The following is a 25,144-nucleotide window of genomic DNA, read 5'->3' on the forward strand; positions in this document are numbered from 1 at the left end:
TCCTCCCTCTTCTAATACGGTGGAAAGTGGCCACCTAGTGCGCAAACTGGTTCCTGCGAGGACCCATACTAGAGAAATGGTTCTCCATTTAGTTGTAGTGCACATTATTGGAAGCGAAGCTGGAGCCATTTTGTTGTGGTCCAGCAGCAAACTGAAATTGGAAGGAGAATACAGCTGCTAGATACGTCTGCTCTGTCTATTGTGTATTTACTTCTACAGTGCAGCCAGTGAGTGAGCTGAGGCTTCTGCAAAAGGTATATCACAGTTCATGAATGCATTAGAACTCTGAGATTTTTTAGGATTGTTTTTGTACATGAAAGGTGGCTTGGGCATATTTACTACAGAGTGCAAGCTATGAGCAGAGCTTCTTTAACCACTTAAGGACCGGACCAATATGCTGCTAAAGGACCCAAGGGGTTTTTACAATTCGGCACTGCGCCGCTTTAACAGACAATTGCGCGATCGTGCGACGTGGCTCCCAAACAAAATTGGTGTCCTTTTTTTCCCCACAAATAGAGCTTTCTTTTGGTGGTATTTGATCACCTCTGCGGTTTTTATTTTTTGCGCTATAAACAAAAATAGAGCGACAATTTTGAAAAAAATGCAATATTTTTTACTTTTTGCTACAATAAATATCCCCCAAAAACATATATAACATTTTTTTTTCCTCAGTTTAGGCCGATACGTATTCTTCTACCTATTTTTGGTAAAAAAAAATCGCAATAAGCGTTTATCGATTGGTTTGCGCAAAATTTATAGCGTTTACAAACTAGGGGATAGTGTTATATTTTTTTTTCTTGTTTACTACTAATGGCGGCGATCAGCGATTTTTTTCGTGACTGCGACATTATGGCGGACACTTCGGACAATTTTGACACATTTTTGGGGCCATTGTCATTTTCACAGCAAAAAATGCATTTAAATTGCATTGTTTATTGTGAAAATGACAGTTGCAGTTTGGGAGTTAACCACAGGGGGCGCTGTATGAGTTATGTTTCACCTAGTGTGTGTTTACAACTGTAGGGGGGTGTGGCTGTAGGTCTGACGTCATCGATCGAGTCTCCCTATAAAAGGGATCATTCGATCGATACGCCGCCACAGTGAAGCACGGCGAAGCCGTGTTTACATACGGCTCTCCCCGTTCTTCAGCTCCGGGGGGCGATCGCGACGGGGCGGCTAGAAACGAATAGCCGCGCCCTCGTCCCGGATCGCTCCTGAAGCCACGGGAACCGCCGCATGTACCGGGGGGGGGTCCCGATCGGACCCCCGACCCACGTCTAGGCAGAGACGTACATGTACGCCAATGTGCCTGTCCGTGCCATTCTGCCGACGTAAATGTACATGCGGCGGTCCGGAAGTGATTAAAGCGAAACTCCGGGCACATAAACTTTCATTTAAATATATTATTCAAAAGCCACAAAGGGTATATGTTGATGTTATGTGCACCTAAAATCTATGCAAACCTAGCGATTACCTTGTAACAGTAGCAATAGTGACATCATTACCATGCTGTATATAGTCTGTGCGGAAATCAGAGCTGTGGGAGGAACCCAGCAGGCTCCACCTACTACAGGCAGCCTGCAGAAAACTACAGGAGGGGGGCGGAGACAAGACCAGTCACCCTGCACAAGGAGAGAGAGCAGCAGTGACTGGTCTTTATTACAGGCAGCTCCCGTGCAGAGGCAAAGTGGGGGACAAAAATTGCCGCTCCAGTCAGGTTGGGATCTTCTTCTCAGAAACCGAGGCAAAGTGGCACAGATCTGGAAGAAATACGCAAAGCACACCAAGATTCAAGGAGGAGTACATGGAAATCTTGGCCCAGATTCTCAAAGGACTTACGACGGCGTAGCGCCATGTACGCCGTCGTAAGTCCGAATGAGAGCCGTCGTATCTATGCGGCTGATTCTTAGAATCAGTTACGCATAAATTCGGCTAAGATACGAGCGGCGTAAGTCTCTTACACCGTCGTATCTTAGTTGCATATTTCCGCTGGCCGCTAGGTGGCGCTTCCGTAGATTTCCGCGTCGAATATGCTAACGAGCTAGATACGCCGATTCACAAACGTACGTGCGCCTGGCGTAGCAAGATACGTCGTTTACGTAAGACATACGCCGGCGTAAAGTTACCCCTCATAAAGCAGGGGTAAGTCATGTTAGGTATGGACGTCGGAAACGTACGAACAGCGTCGTGTTTGCGTAAGTCGTCCGGGGCTGGACGTAAGTTACGTTCACGTCGACTAGGCATTGAGCGGGCGTAATTTAATTTAAAAATTCGACGTGATACTGAGCATGCACGCGCATGCGCGTTCGAAAAAAGCGTCATTTACGTAGGGGTCATGATTAGTTTACATAAAACACGCCTCCCTGTTCCTCATTTGATTTAGGCGCGCTTACGCCGGCACATTTACGCTACGCCGTCGTACCTTTAGACGCAAGTGCTTTGTGAATACAGCACTTGCCTCCCTAAGTTGCGGCGGCGTAGCGTAACTACGATACGCTACGCCCGCCTACATTTACGCCGCCCTACGAGAATCTGGGCCCTTGTATTTAGAAAACATTGGCTTAAATGGCTTTAAATAAGGGTTTGTTTTAGTGGGCTTTCTGCTGCTAATATTGGATAAAAGTACGTATTATCTCCAGCTTACTCTGAGGGGTGCGTGTTGTTGTTTGTGCATTTGGGCTGAAACCAAATTTTATCATTCCGGTTGCATGAACAGGCAAGTTTATATCTCTGGTACTGAGATCAAGTTCACCTTAACCACTTCCATACAGGGCACGTATACACCTTCCCGCCCAGACCAATTTTTAGCTTTCAGCACTGTTGCACTTTGAATGACAATTGCGCGGTCATGCTACACTGTACCCAAACAACATTTTTATCATTTTGTACCCACAAATAGAGCTTTCTTTTGGTGGTATTTGATCACCTCTGGGATATTTATTTTCTGCAAAAAAAAAAAAAAAAATGACCGAAAATTTTGAAGAAAAACGTTTTTTTTTTTGTTTCTATTATAAAACATTGTAAATAAGTATGTTTTCTCCTTCACTGATGGTACTGCACTGACGGGCACTGATACGGCGGCACTGATGGGCACCGATGAGGTGGCATTGATGGGCACTAATATGCAGCACTGATGGGCACGGATAGGCGGCATGGATGGGCTTGGATAGGCGGCACGGATAGGTGGCACAGATGGGCACAGATAGGCGGCACGGCTGGGCACTGATAGGCGGCACGGCTGGGCACTGATAGGTGGCACGGATGGGCATAGATGGGCACTATTGTATGTGTTTTACTAATGGGTGCCAAACAATGCCTGCCAATCAGTGATGCCCATTGTGGGCACTGATTGGCATCCATTGCAGCACTGATTGGCATCCATTCTTTGTGTCCTCATCCCTGGTGGTCTAGGGTGGCATACCTTTATTTTTTTAATTCCTGGTGGTCCAGTGGGAATCCCTGGTGGTCCAGTGGGCATCCTCAGGGGGGGCTGTGCTGATAATCGATCAGCAAAACCCCTCCCTGTCACAGGAGCAGCCGATCGTCTCTCCTCTACTCGCGTTTGACAGTCGCGAGTGAGGAAAAGCCGATTACCGGCTTTTCCTGTTTACATCGTGATCAGCCGTGATTGGACACGGCTGATCACGTGGTAAAGAGTCTCCGTGAGAGACTCTTTACCTTGATCGGTGTTGCGGGGTGTCAGACTGACACCCTGCAACAACGATCGCCGCGATGCAACGGCTCAGAATCCTGAGGACGTCATATGACGTCCAGTCAGGATTCTACAACCACTTTGCCGGCGTCAATTTTTCATTGGCGGGCGGCAAGTGGTTAAAGTGGTTGTAGACCTCAGACATGAAATATGAACAAAGCATATCCTTCTATAGTGTGTACTTGTCTCAGTCCAGAGCACTAAGTGTCACTTTTGTCTGCTGTTTCCTTCCTCTGCTATTAGCATGAGTCACTTCTGACAAGTTTTCCGGACACCAAGAGACAAAAGGTGACAGGGAGGGAGCTCCAGCTGATTGACAGCCCCAGCTCTGTTCCTTATGTTGTTTCATCTCTGTGTATCACCTGAGGATAGTCCCTTTACCAGGTATATGTGAGGGTTTACAAGCACTTTAAAGTGGTTGTAAACCCTTACAGACCACTTTTACCTACAGGTGCAAGAAATATCACCTAAACGGTTTAGGAGATATTTCCAAAAGACATGCACCATGCGATCATGCCGTTAGTGGCGGCACCCGTGTGCAGGAGTGACGTCATCGCGGCTCCGGCCAGTCACAGTGCCGGAGCCGCGATACAAGGAAGACACTCTGGGAAAGATGGCGGCGGCAGAGGTGAGGAACAAGCACCGTTGCGGGGGCTTCGATCTCAGGTTAGTAATAAATAATGAGCTAGTATGCTATGCATACTAGCTCATTATGCCTTTTACTTGCAGGGGGTTTTTTTTTTCAGATTTTTTTTCAAGAGGGTTTACTTCCACTTTAAGGCCACTTTAAGATCGGGTCTTTTAGGCAGATCCGATCAGACTATGGGGCGGCAGGTGTCAACGTACGTGTGTCTGTTGACACCTGCTGACATCTGATCCTATTCTATGGGGGATCTGTTCCCCCATCTGTCTGGCAGATCAAATCTGATGACAGATGGATGTAAACGAACAGGCGGTGCATTTACATCTGACCACCCATACAGGAAAGCAGGATGTGTCTGTGTCCACTCTGCATCAGTGGAGCAGACATGGACCTGTGATCCACCTGCTCAGCGCCAATCAGCAGACAATGGGGTAGATTCAGGTACATTTGCGCATTTTTTACGGAGGCGCAGCGCACCGTTTTGCCACTGCGCCTCCCTAAATTACCTGCGCTACGTTCGATTCACGGAGCAGTAGCTCCGTAAATTGCGTGGGCGCACCTGAAAAATGCCCGGCGTGAGAGCGCGCAATTTAAATGATCCCGTAGGGGGCGTGGATCATTTAAATTAGGCGCGTTCCCGCGCCGAACGTAGTGCGCATGCTCCGTCGGGAAACTTTCCCGACGTGCATTGCGGTAAATGACGTCGCAAGGACGTCATTTGCTTCAAAGTGAACGTGAATGGCGTCCAGCGCCATTCACGATTCACTTACGCAAACGACGTAATTTTTCAAAAACGCGACGCGGGAACGACGGGTATACGTAGCATTGGCTGCCCCTGCTAATAGCAGGGGCAGCCTTACGCAAAAACCGACGTACGCAAACGACGTAAACTGCGTACGTAGGGCTCGCGTAGGGTTGTGAATCGGCATCAGTATGCAATTTGCATACTCTACGCTGACCACAACGGGAACGCCACCTAGCGGCCTGCGTAAGAATGCAGCCTAAGATATGACGGCATAAGAGCCTTATGCTAGTCATATCTTATGCTGCAGTCGGCGTATCGAGGTTTCTGAATCGGGAGCATTCGATACGCCGGGGCAAGTAAGCAATTGCGCTGCGTAACTATGGTTACGCAGACGCAATTGCTCTCTGAATCTACCCCAATGTGAAAGAGCCCTACGTCCTTATCAGGGCCACCATCAGAGGGGTACAGGCAGGTGCCCACAATCATCCTCACCTATCTTTATGAGCCCCTCATTAGCCCAAAAATCTGCTGCGTTGATCTGCAAATCTCAACTTGGGGAAGGTAATTCGAGACCCCCTTAGCCCCCATAGTTTGTTACTAGCTTGTTTTGGATTGGAGAGTATCTAGCTTGGTCCTAGCCACTACCAGTAGTACTTCTAATAGGTAAGTAGCCCACCACATTGAAGGACCAACAGCAAGGAGTTGGATCAGCTCTCAACTTTCCATCTTGAAGTCAAGCTTTCCATAGTGGAGAGTCTCATGTTTTTTGGCTCTCCAAGATGCTTTGGGCCAGATTCACGCAGAATGGCGGCGGCGTAACGTATCGTAGATACGTTACACCGCCGCAAGTTTTCATCGCAAGTGCCTGATTCACAAAGCACTTGCGATGAAAACTACGCCCGCGGCCTCCGGCGCAAGGCGGGCCAATTCAAATGGGCGTGTGCCATTTAAATTAGGCGCGCTCCCGCGCCGGACCTACTGCGCATGCTCCGTTTCCTAACTCCCGCCGTGCCCTGCGTGCCGTAATTTTTTCGAACGGCGACGCGCGTATCGTACTTCCGTATTCCCGGACGTGTTACACAAACGACGTTAAATTTTAAATTTCGACGCGGGAACGACGGCCATACTTTAGACAGCAATACGTTTGCTGACTAAAGTTAGGGCACCTAAAACGACGACTAACTTTGCGACGGGAAACTAGACTAGCGGCGACGTAGCGAAAATCCGCCGGGGATCCCCCGTAACTCCTAATTTGCATACCCGACGCTGGTTTACGACGCAAACTCCCCCCAGCGGCGGCCGCGGTACTGCATCCTAAGATCCGACAGTGTAAAACTATTACACCTGTCAGATCTTAGGGATATCTATGCGTAACTGATTCTATGAATCAGTCGCATAGATAGAAACAGAGATACGACGGAGTATCTGAGATACGCCGTCGTATCCCTTTTGTGAATCTGGCCCTTTGAGTTTGCCTGCAGTTCAGGCTTGAGACCATGTTAGATATAAGTTTACTTCAGAGGGTCATTTCACCCACAACTGGTGTTTCCATTATGGCGGGCTTCTGGGAACCTGTATCACCCGTTGGCTTCTTCTATCTTTTAGAGCAGTGGTCTCCAACCCCAGGGCCGTGGCCAACTACCGGGCCACAGCCTGTGTGCAGCCGGGCAGCAAAGTCTGCACTATCTGAGGTGCGGCGGGCGAGCAGAGAGATATCACCGCTCTTCCACCCATAGAGCACCGCCGCTACACTGTTGGGGGTGAAGCGGGCGAGCTGAGAGATGGCATCATCTCTCACCGCTGTTCCGCCCACACAGCCCGGCCTGTATTTTGTTAGAGGTGAAGCAGGGGAGCAGAGAGATGACATCGTCTCTCACCGCCTGCCCCGCATCACTGCTGTTCTCCCTCACGTGGAACCCACCATTCCACTGCACTGCCTCTGTGCTTAGTGACAATTTGCATCTGGGTGGCAGGAGACTGTGGCATGTGCAATCTGCATCTGGTGGCATGTGACTGTCTGCATCTGGTGGCATGTGGCAAGTGACTGTGGCAATCTGCATCTGGTGGCATGTGGCAAGTGACTGTGGCAATCTGCATCTGGTGGCATGTGGCAAGTGACTGTGGCAATTTTCATCTAGTGGCATATGGCAATCTGTATCTGGTGGCAGGCAATGTGGCAAGTGGCAATCTGATGACAGGCACCGTGGCAAGCTGCATGTGGTGGCAGATTCTGCATTATGGTGAGTTGAACTATTTAATTTTATATTACAATATAAAAATAGAAATAATGCACTTCAATCATCCTGACACCATATTGACCATGGTGTTGTGATGATTTAAGTGCTAACACCAGCCATTTCCTGACAAATTGGCCGCGAATAACCGCTTTGGCACCCCCCCCCCTCCCCTTCCTCCGGCCTTGGCACAATTTTCATCCACAAAGCTGGTCCCCGGTGCAAAAAAGGTTGGAGACCACTGTTCTTTCATCCTCGGACAAGAGGATGAAAGAATGTCCGTGATAGGCAGAACACTAAACACAGTGTCTGCTGGGAAACTGCATGGTCCGCCTATTACTGAATAGAACGAGGAGGAGGCGTGACTTTTCAAGAATGGCCGCCCGCCGTCTGACTCTGCACCATAATTAGATACACAGTGAGGAGTATAGAATCATGTATGGCGATCGGCAAGGCTGCAATTGGCACCTTGAGGTGAGATTGCAATGGTCACATTGAGGTGAGATTGCAATGGGCACAGTGAGGCTTGCAATGGGCACAGTGAGGCTTGCAATGGGCACAGTGAGGCTTGCAATGGGCACAGTGAGGCTTGCAATGGGCACAGTGAGGCGTGCAAATGGCCATTGTTGACCCTCTGTTCCACTTTCAGTAGCTGCTGCATTTCTCACCCTAGGCTTATACTCGAGTCAATACGTTTTCCCATTTTTTTTTTTGTGGTAAAATTAGGTGCCTCGGCTTATTCTCGGGTCGGCTTACACTCGAGTATATACGGTAGGTCCTACTGTTTGAATTCTTGTTTGTGCCTCTTCAGCCATGAAGTGTCTTGTTATATTTTCTATAATGCCAAATATAGCCGACACTTAAGTGCCCTAATATTAAAAGTCAGCAGCTGCAGTATTTGTAGCTGCTGACTTAATATTTTTTTTTCAGCTGACATCCGCTTTAACAATCCTTTATTTTATTGGTCTTATGTAATATTCTGATTTTCTGAGATATAAAATTTTGAGTTTTTGCTAGCCGTTAGCCATAATCATCAAAATTAAAAGAAAGAAATGCTTGAAATATATCACTCTGTGTAATGAATCTATAAAAAAATATATGAGTTTCAGTTTTTGAATTGAATTACTGAAATAAATACATTTTTTTATGATATTTTAATTTTTGAGATGCACTTGTATGTGCTTTTTTCCATAATTCTTCTTTTGTCATGCTTTGTTGCATTACCTGATTAGATTTGCTGAAAGCTCATCAGAAGGTACTTTCATAGGTACCAGAGTTTGTTTTCTCAGTCATGACTGATCCAAATAGAACGGACCAGGAAAGAAAGATATTGACCGAGAGAATATACAAAGAAAGGAAGAAAATGACAAAGAGTATCTTGAACCTCACCCTGGAGATTATCTACCTGTTGACCGGAGAGGTAAGAGGGATTCTGGAAATGTCACATTGTCCTTACTCCAATCTATAATGGTTCGTGTTTTTCACCCCCGTTTTACTTACCTAAGCCCGTTCACCTGCTGTGCGCATCCCCTGGTGTCCTCTTATTCACGGAGTCTGGCCATTGATTGGATAGATTGATAGCAGCGCAGCCATTGGCTCCCACTGCTGTCAATCACATCCAATGATGCGGCCGCCGGGGGGGGGGGGGGGCGGGACCGAGTCATACACTTGGCGTCTATGAACGCAGACTGTATGACACTGGAGCGCGCCCGCCAACTAACCCCCTCGGGAAAGAGCTTCCCAGAGGGGGTTAGCTTTAGCGGGGAGGAGCTGAGACAGCCACCGTGGGACCCCAGAAGAGGACGATTGGGGCCACAAAACAAACTGCACAGTGGAGGAAAGTATAACATGTTTGTTATTAAAAAATAAATAAAAAACCCTTGAAGGGAGATGTGAGTGATTCCAGAAGCCTCCTATGACTTCACTCTTATGACTTTTAATAATATGACTGGAGAAGTGAGGGAATCTAGGAATGATCCACTGACACCTCATCTCTTACACACTCCTCTTTCTCCACTCCTCCCACGGGTCAGTCTCCTTTTCCTTCGCTCCTACCATTGGTCATTCTCCTCGTCTCCTCTTACTTCGCTCCTTCTGTTGTTTGGTTGTCTTTTCTTTCACTCCTCCCATTGGTCAATCTACTGTTGCTGGACACATCCTGTTGGTCAGTCTTCTCTTCCTTCACACCTCCTTTTGGCCATTCTCTTGTTCTTTATGCCTTCCATTGGTCATTCTCCTCTTCTTCTTCTCTTCTTTCACTCCTACTGTTGGTCAGTTGTCTTTTCCTTCACTCCTTCCATTGGTGAGTCTCCTTTCCCTGGACACCTCCTGTAGGTCAGTCTTCTCTTCCTTCACACCTACTTTTTGCCATTCTCTTGTTCTTTATGCCTTCCATTGGTCTTTCTCCTTTTCTTCTCTTTCACTCCTACTGTTGGTCAGTTGTCTTTTCCTTCACTTCTCCCATTGGTCAGTCTCCTGTCCCTGCACACATCTTGTAGGTCAGTCTTCTCTTCCTTCACACCTCCTTTTGGCCATTCTCTTGTTCTTTATGCCTTCCATTGGTCATTCTCCTCTTCTTGTCTTCTTTCACTCCTACTGTTGGTCAGTTGTCTTTTCCTTCACTCCTCCCATTGGTCAGTCTCCTGTCCCTGGACACCTCCAGTAGGTCAGTCTTCTCTTCCTTCACACCTCCTTTTTGCCATTCTCTTGTTCTTTATGCCTTCTGTAACGGTCACCACCGTTTACGACCTTCCATCCCATCCAAGACAGCTTATCGACACTCCAACCAACAGGCAGACCCGATCCATTCCATAAGAATTCCCTCAATAACGAGACTGACAAGCTCTGTTACTGCGTCAAAATATGAACTAACTTTTAATGGCTTCTTAGCTTGTTTATATGCAGTACAACAGGTCACAGAATTTACAGGAACAATCAAACTGTCCACCCCACTCATCACACCATGGGGGGCTTCAATCACATTCTTTTACATAATGATATTAAGAGTTAATTATCCCCTAGACATTGCGTCTCCGACAATAAGTCATTCATCTGCCCAATCCACATTGCACAGACGTCTGACCTTTAGAGTCACAACACATCTATCATCAATAGCGCACAAAGCAGCATCACACAATGAAAGGTCTTAGGAGCAGACCTGAATTAACACCTCTACAGCCTTACACAATGGTTAATGGAATATCTTAGGAGTCTATGCAATTAACACCTTTCAAAAGAATGTGTCCCCACATTGAATAGCCAACAACTTGTGATATCTCAAGACATCCTGCAACCATGAATTATTATTAATGTCCCATCTCATGTAATACATGAATTATGATTCACTTGCCACCCCATGCCCAAAGGGGCACAGGGTGGACTCAGACCCAAGAGTTATCAGTGACGCTGACACAGGAGTATCCCCCATCCTCACAAAGTCTCTGGGTGTCATGGGTCATCCTGTTACACCTTCCATTGGTCTTTCTCTTCTCCTCTTTCACTCCTACTGTTAGACATTTTTCTTTTCCTTCTCTGACAGGGTCAGTCCCTTGTGCCTACTGTTGGCCAGTCTTCTCTTCCTTCATGCTTTCTTTTCTTCATTCTCTTCACACCTCCTATTGATCATTTTCCTGTTCTTTATGCCTTCCATTGGTCATTTTCCTCTTCCTCCCGCTGGTCAGTCTCCTCTGGCTTTATGCCTCCAGTTTATCCATTAATAAGTCTCATTTACCTGTACGGGTCTTGTTGGTCACTGTTATCGGACTTCACACTTCTTATTGGTAACTCAGCTGCCTTCACCCATTGGTAGATCTTGTCTTCTCATTCTGCATCTGCCCTATTTAAATGTTCTATGATTTCCATCTTTTTGCCCAAATAATTTTTCATCTATCTCAGCTATCCTTTTGGAAAACTTGTGTCCCGCCCACCCATCAGCAGTATTATCTTCAGAAAGGAGGGAATTAAATGTATCCTCACATGTAGTGGGCATGTGGATACATGGGGGAATTCAGTGTGCCACGTCCTAAATAGATTCAAAAGGGAAATGACCTATGGGCAAGTCATGGACTTTTAGGGCACTATACGCTGGTACAGATATAGTCAAAAGAAAAAAGGGGATATGGTATGGTATCTAAATGTAACTTAATTATCTTTCAGATCCTATGATCTTCAACTATACGTATCTGTTTCAGGTATTATCAAGCCCTCTACTAGAGCAGTATTTGACCTAAGGACTGGCAACTCCTTTTGAGTGCCTACTACCGGGTTTATCTGCTTATGTTTTATTAATCTATGTAAGTATTACTGCTTTGCTCCTAGGCAAGTGCACTATTACTAGAATTAGTGGCCCAGATTCAAGAAGCAATTGCGCCTGTGTAACCATAGGTTACACAGCGCAATTGCTTACTTGCTCCGGCGTTACGAATGCTCCTGATTCAGGAACATCGTAACGCCGACTGCAGCACAAAATCTGCGTGGCATAAGGCTCTTATGCCACGCATATTTTAGGCTGCATTCTTGCGATGACCGCTAGGGGGCGCTCCCATTGTGCTCGGTGTATAGTATGCAAATTGCATACTAACACCGATTCACAATGTTGCGCGAGCCCTGCGTACGCAAGTTACGTTGTTTCCGTACGGCGTGTTTAGCGTAAGGCTGCCCCTTCTAATAGTAGGGGCAGCCAATGCTAAAGTATACCCGTCGTTCCCGCGTTGTGAAATTTGAATTTCACGTCGTTTGCGTAAGTGATTCGTGAATGCCGCTGGACGCCATTCACGTTCACTTGGAAGCAAATGACGTCCTTGCGACGTCATTTGCCGCAATGCACGTCGGGAAAGTTTCCCGACGGAGCATGCGCTCTACGCTCGTCGCGGGAGCGCGCCTAATTTAAATGATTCCCGCCCCCTACGGGATCATTTAAATTGCGTGCTCTAGCGCCGGGCAATTTACGGAGCTTCTGCTCCATGAATCAAGGGCAGCAGAGCAAATTTGCGGGGGCGCAGGGCAAAATCGTTGCCCTGCGCCTCCGTAAATAATGCGCAGATCTTTTTGAATCCGGGCCAGTGTCTGTAAGTTATTCTTTTCCCTCTTTCCTACTAATTACTGTACCCTTATTACCATATATCCTCGTCCCTATTGTGCAATCCTAGGGAAACTTGTAGCCACCGCGTGGTCTTCTTTGTGCACCCCCTACTGGTGCCTCCTGGGGTTTCCTTTTTGGCCGTATCTGTGCCACACACGCCTATTCAATTTGTCTGCCCACACACACATTTTTTGTCTTTATAAATATATAATTAATGTAATTTTTTGTATGTTACTTACACATGTTTTTTGTCATTGTAGCAAACTTTAATAAGAGGCTTTATGAAGAAGCGCTAATCTCGGCGCGAAACATGTCAAGCCACAGCGTTGTAATTACCATCTCACAGACATGAGTCTTTGGTTCCTCAATTACTTCCAGGATATATCGAATATGTAAACGGTTGGAGGTTACACCTCCCTAAATGTTTCCTTAACCACTTCCAGACCTGCGCACGACGATGTACGTCCATTTTTTAAAGATTGATATCTCGGTAACGGCAGCAGCTGCTGCCACAACCGAGGTATCAATCTTTAGTGTGCGCTGTCTGGTAAACGATAACGGCAGTCTCCGCGGCGGATTCGCCGTTATCGGTGGTGGGAGAGGGGCCCCCCCCCTCCCGCCGCTCTCCCGCGCCCTCCGCCGCTTACCGGAGCCATCGGTAGCGGCGGAGGCGATCGGGACCGTTCGGCAGCTGAGCGGGGACGAGACTTAAGGAAAAATCTCCTTCGCCCGTCCCCATAGCTCCGCTGGGCGGAAGTGACGTCAAAACGTCAGTCCCGCCCAGCCTCTTAAAGAGACAATTTTTTTTTTTGTCATTTGAAAAAATTACATTTCCAAATTTTTTTTTTTTTTTTTTTGCATTTAAGCCCAAATATGAGATGTGAGGTCTTTTTGACCCCAGATCTCATATTTAAGAGGACCTGTCATGCTTTGTTCTATTACAAGGGATGTTTACATTCCTTGTAATAGGAATAAAAGTGATAAATTTTTTTTTTTCAGTGTAAAAAGTAATAAAATAAATAAAAATAAATAAGAAAACAAAAAAAACATTTTTTTAAAGCGCCCCGTCCCGACGAGCTCGCGCGCAGAAGCGAATGCATACGCGAGTAGCGCCCGCATATGAAAACGGTGTTCAAATCACACAAGTAAGGTATCACCGCGATCGTTCGAGCGAGAGCAATAATTATAGCCCTAGAGCTACTCTGTAGCTCAAAAAATGCAACCTCTAGAATTTTTTAAACATCGCCTATCGAGATTTTTAAGGGTAAAAGTTTGATGCCATGCCACGAGCGGACGCAATTTCTAAGCATGACATGTTGGGTATCATTTTACTCGGCGTAACATTGTCTTTCACAATATATAAAAAAATTGGGCCAAATTTATTGTTGTCTTATTTTTGGATTCAAAAAAGTGATTTTTTTTTTAAAAAAAGTGCGCTTGTAAGACCGCTGCGCAAATACGGTGTGACAAAAAGTATTGCAATGACCACTATTTTATTCTCTAGGGTGTTAGAAAAAAAATATATATAATGTTTGGGGGTTTTAAGTAATTTTCTAGCAGAAAAAAATGTTTTAGTCTTGCAAACACCAAATCTGAAAAACACCTAAGGTCTGGAAGTGGTTAATGTGAATTTCTACTATTATTATGAATACTTCCTACAATTTCCTGATGGTCTTGAGGGACAACTACAATGCTGCTAAGTTTTTTGTGTACAGTTCCTAGCGAACTGAGCTTTTATATGTAGAATTTTTGTAATAAATCTTTTTTAGAACAAATCCCCTTTTTTCTTTTGACTATATCTGTACCAGAGTATAGTGCCCTAAAAGTCTGTGACTTGCCCATAGGTCATTTCCCTTTTGAAGCAGTATTATCTTGCTTATCACTTTCCCACTGTTCGTTGTGTTCTTTATTTTGAATGTCCAGTCGTCTCATTTATGACATTTTCTCTCCCATCTGTCCAGTCTTGCCCAATGACTTACACATATGTATTTTTTTAATATCCAGGATTACACAGTAGTAAAAAAGACAGCTTGTGAGTGCATGACAACCAGCTTCAATCCTTATGCGTCAGCGCAGTGGAAGAGGAGCCAGGGCCCCACCAAGGAACTTCTACCTCCTTTCCTAATAGTGGAGAAAAACAAAGAGAAAAAGATTTTAGAAGTCATCGACAACATTGTTAAACTGCTGACGGGAGAGGTAAGCGGTTATGGGAGATATGGGACATTATTCAGTAACAAAAGGGATCTTTTGTATCTGGATGGTGACGGTATCATTGTGTGTGTCAGGTTCCTATAAGGTGTCAGGATGTCACTGTCTATTTCTCCATGGAGGAGTGGGAGTATGTAGAAGGACACAAGGACCTCTACAAGGACGTCATGATGGAGAACCCGTTGCCTCTCCTATCAGCTGGTAAGAGGACAAGAGTACTATAGATCCTCCTAAGTAAACATATCCCCCGATATAAAGACCTAGAGTAATTATATTTAGTCAGTGTGTGTGTGTTTCCTACAGATGGATCCAGTAACAAAAATACAACAGAGAGTTGTCCCCGTCCTCTGTATTCCCAGGATTCTACAAAAGAAAATCGCAACATTTCTCAGGATGATCAGGTAGTTGGAATTAAGGGTCTTTTTTTAAAGCAGAACTCCATGCAGATTTAAAAGAGAAGAATTAACCGCTTCCCGACCGCCGCATGTACATATACGTTGGCAGAACGGCACGTACAGGCACATTGGCGTACCTGTACGTCCCTGCCTAGACGTGGGTCGGGGGTCCGATCGGGACCCCCCCCCCCGCTACATGCGGCGGTCGGATTCCCTCGGGAGCGATCCGGGATGACGACGCGGCTATTCGTTTATAGCCGCCCCCTCGCGATCACTCCCCGGAGCTGAAGAACGGGGAGAGCCGTATGTAAACACGGCTTCCCCGTGCTTCACTATGGCGCTGCATCGATCGAGTGATCCCTTTTATAGGGAGACTTGATCGATGACGTCAGTCCTACAGCCACACCCCCTACAGTTGTAAACACACACTAGGTGAACATTAAATCCTACAGCGCGCCCTGTGGTTAACTCCCAAACTGCAACTGTAATTTTCACAATAAACAATGCAATTTAAATGCATTTTTTGCTGTGAAAAAGACAATGGTACAAAAAATGTGTCAAAATTGTCCGAAGTGTCCGCCATAATGTTGCAGTCATGAAAAAAAATCGCTGATCGCCGCCATTAGTAGTAAAAAAATAAAAAATTATAAAAATGCAATAAAACTATCCCCTATTTTGTAAATGCTATAAATTTTGCGCAAACCAATCGATAAACGCTTATTGCGATTTTTTTTTTTACCAAAAATAGGTAGAAGAATACGTATCGGCCTAAACTGAGAAAAAAAAAATGTTATATATGTTTTTGGGGGATATTTATTATAGCAAAAAGTAAAAAATATTGCATTTTTTTCAAAACTGTCGCTCTATTTTTGTTTATAGCGCAAAAAATAAAAACCGCAGAGGTGATCAAATACCACCAAAAGAAAGCTCTATTTGTGGGGAAAAAAGGACGCCAATTTTGTTTGGGAGCCACGTCGCACGACCGCGCAATTGTCTTTTAAAGCGACGCAGTGCCAAATTGTAAAAACCCCTTGGGTCATGTAGCAGCATATTGGTCCGGTCCTTAAGTGGTTAATTAAATCAGGGGCATTACCAATCCTGCCAGATTTGCTACAATTAGCACCTATGGCCAGAGAGGCCTGTTGGAATTGGGCAATTTTGGCCAAAAGGCTTTCTCTCTATCCTCAAAGAAGGTGACCTTATTAAAAAAGCATTTATGTTCCGCAGCTGAGGTATGCAGACGGTCCAGAGAATCCTGAGCCAACATCAAGGCCTTTGGAGCGGAATCAGTATTGTGAACAATATAAGCAGGTTCATACTGCTGCACTTAGTCTTCCATTTGAGAAAATAGCTTAGGTGGTCATTTCTTCACAGCCTGTATCTCGGCTATAATAAGCCCCCTAATGCCTCGTACACGCGGTCAGACTTTTGTCCGTGCAAAAGTCCGCCTTGACCCCGTCTGAACTCCGACAGACAAAAAGAAAGCAGGTTCTCTATCTAAGGTCGGTCGGACTTCCGACAAAAAAAGTCGAATGGAGGCTACACACAACCGGACTTTCCGAGAAAAAAAGCCTGTCTGACTTTTTTTTTTCGGAAAGTCTGGCCGTGTGTACGAGGCATTAGGAACGCCTCCCATTTTTGAAGGGTATCCCCATAGGAGGCATGATTAAAAAAAAAAGGTAGTTATTTGTTGTACAATGAGATCAAGAGATGGAAACAACTATAGCCAGTAGGCATAAGGGCCAGATCCACAAAAACCCAGCGCAACGTAACTTTTTCAATTTAAGTTACACGGCCGGAAAATTTCTACCTAAGTGCCCGATCCACAAAGCACTTACCTAGAAATTTTCGGCTGTGTAACTTAAATCCGGCCGGCGCAAGGCGTTCCTATTCAAATGGGGCGAGTCCCATTTAAGTTAGGCGCGCTCCCGCCCAGGCCGTACTGCGCATGCTCACGACGTCATTTTCCCGACGTGCTTAGCGTGGTTTTACGTTGCGCCGGGTTTTGAGAATCGCGACGGGCGTAAAAAAAAAAATACGAGTTGCGGCGGGAAAAAAAAATATTTGAAAAAAAAAAAAAGGCAACGCGGGATAGAAGGGTCTACTTTTACAAGGCCTAAACAGTTTAGGCCTTGTAAAAGCATTCCTAATTTTACGATTGCAAACTAATACTTACGGAAAAAATAAAGCGTAAAAGCTTCGTGGATCTCCGTAAGTGCTAATTTGCATACCCGAAGCGGCATTTCGACTCGAAATGCCCCCAGCGGCGGATGTGTTACTGCATCCTAAGATCCGGCAGTGTAAGTCTCTTACACATGTCGGATCTTCTCCCTATCTTTTGGAAACTGATTCTGTGGATTAGTTCCAAAGATAGAAACAGGGATACGACGGCGTATCAGTAGATACGCCGTCGTATCCCTTTTGTGGATCTGGCCCATGGTTTCCAAGGTGGTTTAGGGAGGTCTGTCGGGGGACGGGTGACAAGCTCCAACACCAATGGGGAATGATCCTGCACTCCACATAGTGGATCCAAGATAGTAATAAATGGGTCTTAGAAAAACAACTAAATTGCTTAGTATAGGGAAATTTATATTTATCTCCATAAATCCAGCAGCTCCACCTCTGACAGTAATCCCCCAAGAACCTTACCTCTGGTCCCCCAAGGCTGAAACATCAGAGGGTGTCTATCTCAGGTAGGGTCAAGATAACAGTTAAAGTTCCCCATTATCAACAATCGGAGGTCAGGTTTGTCAGGCAGGTAGGACAATAGGATCTGCAGAACATCTCTCGAAAAAGGAGGGGGAATATCTACAAAGGCCAATACTAAAGTCAGGCTGTAAAGCTTACAGTAAATAAATACATAATGGCCATTAGAGTCCACCTATGAGTCAAGTTCCTTAACCACTTAACCCCCGGACCATATTGCTGCCCAAAGACCAGAGCACTTTTTGCGACGCTTTCGGGACTGCGCCGCTTTAACTGACAATTGCGCGGTTGTGCGACGTGGCTCCCAAACAAAATTGGCGTCCTTTTTTTCCCACAAATAGAGCTTTCTTTTGGTGGTATTTGATCACCTCTGCGGTTTTTATTTTTTGCGCTATAAACAAAAATAGAGCGACAATTTTGAAAAAAATTAATATTTTTTTTACTTTTTGCTATAATAAATATCCCCCAAAAATATATAAAAACCAATTTTTTCCCTCAGTTTAGGCCGATACGTATTCTTCTACATATTTTTCGTAAAAAAATCGCAATAAGCGTTTATTGATTTTTTTGCACAAAAGTTATAGCGTTTACAAAATAGGGGGTATTTTTATGGCATTTTTATTAATATATTTTTTTTACTAGTAATGGCGGCGATCAACGATTTTTTTTCGGTACTGCAACATTATGGCGGACACTTCGGACACTTTTGACACATTTTTGGGACCATTGGCATTTTTATAGCGATCAGTGCTATAAAAATGCATTGGATTACTATAAAAATGCCACTGGCAGTGAAGGGGTTAACACTAGGGGGCGGGGAAGGGGTTAAGTATGTTCCCTGGGTGTGTTCTAACTGTGGGGGGGGGGGGGTGTGGCCTCACTAGGGGAAACACTGATCCTCTGTTCATACATTGTATGAACAGAAGATTAGCATTTCCCCCCCTGACAGGACCGAGAGCTGTGTGTTTACACACACAGCTCCCATTCCCCGCTCTGTAACGAGCGATCGCGGGTGCCCGGCGGCGATCGCGCCCGCCGGGCACACGCACGGGAGTCGGGGGCGAGCGGGGGGCCGCTCGAAGAGCGGACATATAGCTACGGGCACTCGCCCAGGAGAGCCGACCTGCCGCCGTATAATGACGGTGCGCGGTCGGCTAGTAGTTAGAAGCCAGGGACCAAGACAAGAATTATTCCAGCTCTGCATTTAACAATACATACTGTAATATATTTTTTAGGGCTGTGCAAATTAACTTTTAATTAATCGATTAATATTTAATTTTTTTTTTTTGATCGATCAAAATCTTTTTGATCGATTTAAAATTCTTTTGATTGGTACTCACCTCTCTCCCGGCTTCTGGGCCTTCAGGGAGTTCCCGTCGGAGATCCGGTGACGTCACAGACACCGGCGGGGCTTGCCGTGTCCATCTGAAGGGCTCGTTTGCTGTGCCTTCATAACTGCATGCTGGCGGGACCTTACTATCTGCCACACGCAAGGGCTGTTACACTTCCCTCTATTACTTCCCTCTATCAACCTGGGATTCTACAACCATCCACTGATAGTTCCCTTCATGGGACATCTACATGCCGACGGACTGATGTTAACCCCTCCTCATCTGTAATCAGCAGTGGTATTGTTGTACACATTTTTATACCAGTATCATACTTAGCTACATGTTTTTATGACTGCTTTTAGTACCGTTTGGTATTACTCGCACCATTTTTACAGTTTATGTAGCTACATCGATTTTATCTCCAGTGCAATATTTATTTGGTTACCTACTTGAAGACTATAAAAGTTTTAATGCTATTCCCATCGAGCGCTGCCTTTGTGTGTTTTTTGTATCCTGCTATCCATTTTCCAGTTGTTGGTAGCTGCACTGGGAATCAGCCTGCAAGGAGATCAGCTAAAAGTAGTTGGATCTGTATGTGCGTTATAATTAATCGAAATTAGTCGATTAATCGATAAAAAAAAAAACGATTAATCGAACAGAAACATTTTGATCAGTAACAGCCCTAATATTTTTTAAAATGCTAGTAGTGTAAGTACCTGCTTCTTGAAGTCCCCGTAGAGCAGAGCTCAGAAAGAGGGAAGAACATGCACTAGGAGCCGGATCTATGTAAAGCTCAGGACTGGATGGGCAAACAGCTCTCATACTGTATATGTGGCAACTGTTCAGCTTGAAATGATAACATTAAGCTCTTCTAAGTAATTGCACAGGAACAAGGTCATTTTGAAAATATGAGTGGATATTAACATGTGTAAACGTATTCGTTAAACAAGACATCTTTGTGTTTTTTTTTACTTACCTAGGGTGAAGACCTGATTATTATAAAGGTGGAAGACATAGATAATGAAGAGACATATATAAGGGGTGATGAGCTGTGTAAGGAAATCCCTCCAGAGATCAGCACAGGTGAGTAATAAACACTAAATGCCACATTTTGCCACATTAACCACTTGCCACCCCGCCACAGTACATTTACTGTCCCATTGATCAGGGTGCTTGGTACCCATCCTCTGTGAGCAGCCGGGGTATCATGTGTTTGCTATTCTTGGTCATAGCAATCACATGATTATAATGTTCCCACTCATGTTTTGCTTGTCTGATGCACTGATTGGCCCACAACTATCACATGGTACCTGGTCCAATCATAGCACCCTGTGCCATTTGATTAGCTGTAGTCAATCACAGATCACACGCTTTCATGAATGAAAGCCATTCATGACCGATAACACTATTGCTTATAAAGTGATCATCAGTGTTATAAGCATTATTAGTGTAAAAAAATCCCTGATCACCCAGAGGCATGATGGAGTTCAGCTATGAGGAAACATTAGAGGCTAGGTTTACACAAGTCCATTGTGAATTTCCCCTCAGTTTTCTCCGTGAATTTCCAAAGCAGCTGTTCAGCGATTCAGCTGCGATTTAGATATAGTTCAGATGCAAATTTTTGGAGCAGGCGACCATCAGCATCTTTAACATTAGCTGGTTGTTAAGGAGGAAGCTGGCAGTTACGTCCTTAACCACTTAACGCCCGCCGCACGACTATTTACGTCCGCAAAATGGCACGGACAGGCAGATGGGTGTATATATACGTCCTTGCCTTGTCGGGGGTCCGATCGCGACCCCCTCTGCTGCGTGCGGATTCCCTCGGGGAGCGATCCGGGACGACGGCGCGGCTATTTGTTTATAGCCGCTCCGTCGCGATCGCTCCCCGGAGCTGAAGAACGGGGAGAGCCGTATGTAAACACGGCTTCCCCGTGCTTCACTGTGGCGGCGCATCGATCGTGTCATCCTCTTTATAGGGGAGACACAATCGATGACATCAGACCTACAGCCACACACCCCTACTGTTGTAAACACTCACTAGGTGAAGCCTAACTCCTACAGCGCCCCCTGTGGTTAACTCCCAAACTGCAACTGTCATTTTCACAATAAACAATGCAATTTAAATGCATTTTTTGCTGTGAAAATGACAATGGTCCCAAAAATGTATCAAAATTGTGCGAAGTGTCCGCCATAATGTTGCAGTCACGAAAAAAATCGCTGATCGCCGCCATTAGTAGTAAAAAAATAATAAAAATGCAATAAAAATATCCCCTATTTTGTAAACGCTATAAATTTTGCGCAAACCAATCGATAAACGCTTATTGCGATTTTTTTTTTACCAAAAATAGGTAGAAGAATACGTATCGGCCTAAACTGAGGAAAAAACAATTTTTATATATGTTTTTGGGGGATATTTATTACAGCAAAAAGTAAAAAATATTGCATTTTTTTCAAAATTGTCGCTCTATTTTTGTTTATAGCGCAAAAAATTAAAACCGCAGAGGTGATCAAATACCACCAAAAGAAAGCTCTATTTGTGGGGAAAAAAGGACGCCAATTTTGTTTGGGAGCCACGTCGCACGACCGCGCAATTGTCTGTTAAAGCGACGCTGTGCCGAATCGCAAAACCTGGCCTGGGCATTTAGCTGCCTAAAGGTCCGGGGCTTAAGTGGTTAACAACGGATGACTCATCAGCTGTCAGCAGGGTTACCTTATCCGCTGACAGCTGAATGTAAAAGAAATCAGTGCCGGCAATAAAAAATTGTGAAAAACAGCTTGGGGGTTCCCCCAATGCATTTCAGGCCCTTTCAGGTCTAGTATGGATTTTAGGGGCGTGGTGTCTCCCCCAAATTCATACCAGACCCTTAGGTGCCAATTTTTTTTTACAAAAATGGCTTGGGGTTCTATCCAAAATGTATACCAGATCCTTATCCGAGCATGCAGCTTGCACATTACATACCCGGAAGCGGCGGTGAAAATACGGTATGTACGGCAGTCTGACAACTCGGCTGAATGTCATGTTAAAAAATTTTTTTGGGGTGAACCCCCACTTTAAGAAAAACGTAGAAAGTTAGTTTTAACTTTAATTATAAAACGTATCTAGTATATTGACTGTGGGCTGGATTCAGGTAGAATTACGCATTTTTTACGGAGGCGCAGGGCAACGTTTTTGCCCTGCGCCCCCGCAATTTAAATGATCCCATAGGGGGCGGGAATCATTTAAATTAGGCGCGTTCCCGCGCCGATCGTAGAGCGCATGCTCCGTCGGGAAACTTTCCCGACGTGCATTGTGACAAATGACGTCGCAAGGACGTCATTTGCTTCAAAGTGAACGTGAATGGCGTCCAGCGCCATTCACGATTCACTTACGCAAACTACGTAAATTTCAAATTTCGCGACGCGGGAACGACGGGTATACGTAACATTGGCTGCCCCTGCTAATAGCAGGGGCAGCCTTACGCAAAAACCGCCGTACGGAAACGACGTAAATTGCGTACGCAGGGCTGGCGCAACGTTGTGAATCGGCGTTAGTATGCAATTTGCATACTATACGCTGAGCACAACGGGAACGCCACCTAGCGGCCATCGCAAGAATGCAGCCTAAGATATGCGGGCATAAGAGCCTTATGCCGCGCATATCTTAGGCTGCAGTCGGCGTAACGAGGTTCCTGAATCAGGAGCATTCGTTACGCCGGGGCAAGTAAGCAATTGCGCTGTGTAACCTATGGTTACACAGGCGCAATTGCTTCTTGAATCCAGGCCCGTCAGTCAATTTATAGTAGGCAAGTAGGCATCACTTTAGCCAGTCACGCAGACATACCAGAGTGTTTACATTTTCTGGAAGCAGACAGATGTTGCCGATACACAAAGAATTGTCTGCACAAAACTGCTTAGGACAGGAAAACGATGGTTATTTTTGCCCCCTTCCCCTGATGGAGCCTGATGCATCCTCCTGCTCCACAGATGCAAAGGTACCTCAATCCAATGGGTGCAGTTTGCTCGCATCCAGCAGGGTAAGTCTCACTGTCCAGGCTGTCCGGTGACGTCAAGAATTTTGATCGATCAAAAAAATTAATTAAGATTAATAGAGGAATTAATCTTAAATTTCCCCAGCCCTACTTATTTCCAATGGGCCAGATTCACAAAGCAGATACGACGGCGTATCTGCTGATACGCCGTCGTATCTGTTGTTCTATCTATGCGACTGATTATAGAATCAGTTACGCATAGATAGCTATAAGATCCGACAGGTGTAATTGTTTTACACTGTCGGATCTTAAGATGCAATACCGCGGCCGCCGCTGGGGGGAGTTCGCGTCGTAAACCAGCGTCGGGTATGCAAATTAGGAGTTACGGCGATCCACGACAGATTTTCGCCTTCGCTACGTCGCCGCTAGTCTAGTTTCCCGTCGCATAGTTACACTTTTTTTTTGGTGCCCTAACTTCACACAGCAAGCGTATTGCTGTGTAAAGTATGGCCGTCGTTCCCGCGTCGAAATGTAAAAAATGAACGTCGTTTGCGTAAGCCATCCGGGAATACGGAATTACGCTACGCACGTCGCCGTTCGAAAAAATTACGTCACGGCACGCAAAGCACGGCGGGAGTTAAGAAACGGAGCATGCGCAGTAGGTCCGGCGCGGGAGCGCGCCTAATTTAAATGGCACACGCCCATTTAAATTGGCCCGCCTTGCGCCAGCGTAGGTTTTCATTGCAAGTGCTCTGTGAATCAGGCACTTGCGATGAAAACTTGCGGCGGTGTAACGTATCTACGATACGTTACGCCACCGCAATTCTACGTGAATCTGGCCCAATGTTCTTATCGTATTTCCACCAGATGGAAGACATGTCAGGAATATTGCTGATAAACACATTGTTATCTCTCCAGATGGTGAAACAGATGACGACATTGCTTCCAGTTCTTCAGAGGAAGCCCCCCTTACCCCAGATCTCCATCCAGGTCTTCACACCACTGATCTGTTATCTGATCCCTCCACACATGGTAGATTTCTTCCTGACTGCTCACCACCTGTCGCCTTTCATACTCCTCATAGAGTAAGTAAAACCCGATTTATGGGAGGAACAAACATGATCACCCATCGACCAGCTGGGGAAATGCCTTATTCATGTACTGAATGTGGGAAATATTTTCCTTGGAAAGCACTCCTTATTAGACACCAGAGAACCCACACCGGAGAGAAGCCATTCTCATGTTCTGTATGTGGCAAATGTTTCGCCCAGAAATCCATCCTCGTCCGGCACGAAAAGGTTCACGTAGACGAGAAGCCATTCTCCTGTTCGGAATGCGGAAAGTGCTTCCGGCAGAAGTCTGACCTCGCTATACACGAAAGGGTTCACACTGCCGAGAAGCCGTTTTCCTGTCCCGAATGTGGTCAGTGTTTTACGCAGAGGGGAAATCTAATGTCGCACCTGAGGAGGCACACCGGGGTGAAGCCCTTTTCCTGTTCTGAATGTGGGAAATGTTTCTCGTGGAAAATGCTTCTGATAAAACACCAACGGATGCACACGGGAGAGAAGCCCTATTGCTGCTCGGTATGTGGGAAATGCTTTACTGATAAGGCAAATCTTCTGCAGCATGAACGAATTCACACCGGTGACTACCCGTACACCTGTCCACACTGTGGGAGAGGCTTTGCCCATAAATCGAGCCTGGTCCGACATGAGAGGGTCCACATGGGCGATCAGCCATGTTCATAAAGGAAGGATCCCCTTTTCGATGTGTATTGATTGCAATAAGACAGGGCTCGACAAATCCCGGTCACCAGGTCGCCATGGCGACTAGAAATAGGGTCCTGGCGACTTTTTTTTGTGAGCTGGAGCCATCTGGTGGTGAGCCGTTGGTATTACAAGTTATTACCACCATATGTGAGCTGGCGCCATCTGGTGGTGGCCGTTGGTATTACAAGTTAAGCATTACAAGTTAAACAGCAATTCTAATGTAATTTTTCACTATTTTCACTGCCATCTTCTTCCCTCTAATTAGAACCCCCAAACATTATATATATTTTTTATCCTAACACCCTAGAGAATAAAATGGCGATCGTTGCAATACTTTCTGTCACGCCGTATTT

General features: G+C 45.6%; 1 protein-coding gene across 1 annotated transcript; it reads left to right on the top strand.

The window, feature by feature from the left end:
• Positions 1–145: 145 nt before the first annotated feature.
• On the top strand, positions 146–24,841 carry LOC120910473 (oocyte zinc finger protein XlCOF8.4-like). Its single transcript, XM_040322230.1, has 6 exons — positions 146–254; positions 8,602–8,754; positions 14,419–14,680; positions 14,902–15,023; positions 20,035–20,137; positions 23,941–24,841. The coding sequence occupies exons 2-6, from the start codon at positions 8,626–8,628 to the stop codon at positions 24,768–24,770; spliced, it is 1,446 nt and encodes a 481-aa protein (XP_040178164.1). The 5' UTR covers positions 146–254; positions 8,602–8,625; the 3' UTR covers positions 24,771–24,841.
• The last annotated feature ends 303 nt before the right edge of the window (positions 24,842–25,144 follow it).

Source organism: Rana temporaria, chromosome 8 (assembly GCF_905171775.1).
Source record: "Rana temporaria chromosome 8, aRanTem1.1, whole genome shotgun sequence".
In the NCBI taxonomy this organism is placed as follows: Eukaryota; Metazoa; Chordata; class Amphibia; order Anura; family Ranidae; genus Rana; species Rana temporaria.

Coding starts and splice junctions, on each gene's coding strand:
- LOC120910473 (XM_040322230.1), top strand. CDS start 8,626: ATGACTGATCCAAATAGAACGGACCAGGAAAGAAAGATATTGACCGAG. Junction 14,681..14,901: donor TTTGTATCTGGATGGTGACG/GTATCATTGTGT, acceptor AATTATATTTAG/TCAGTGTGTGTGTGTTTCCT. Junction 15,024..20,034: donor ACATTTCTCAGGATGATCAG/GTAGTTGGAATT, acceptor TTACTTACCTAG/GGTGAAGACCTGATTATTAT.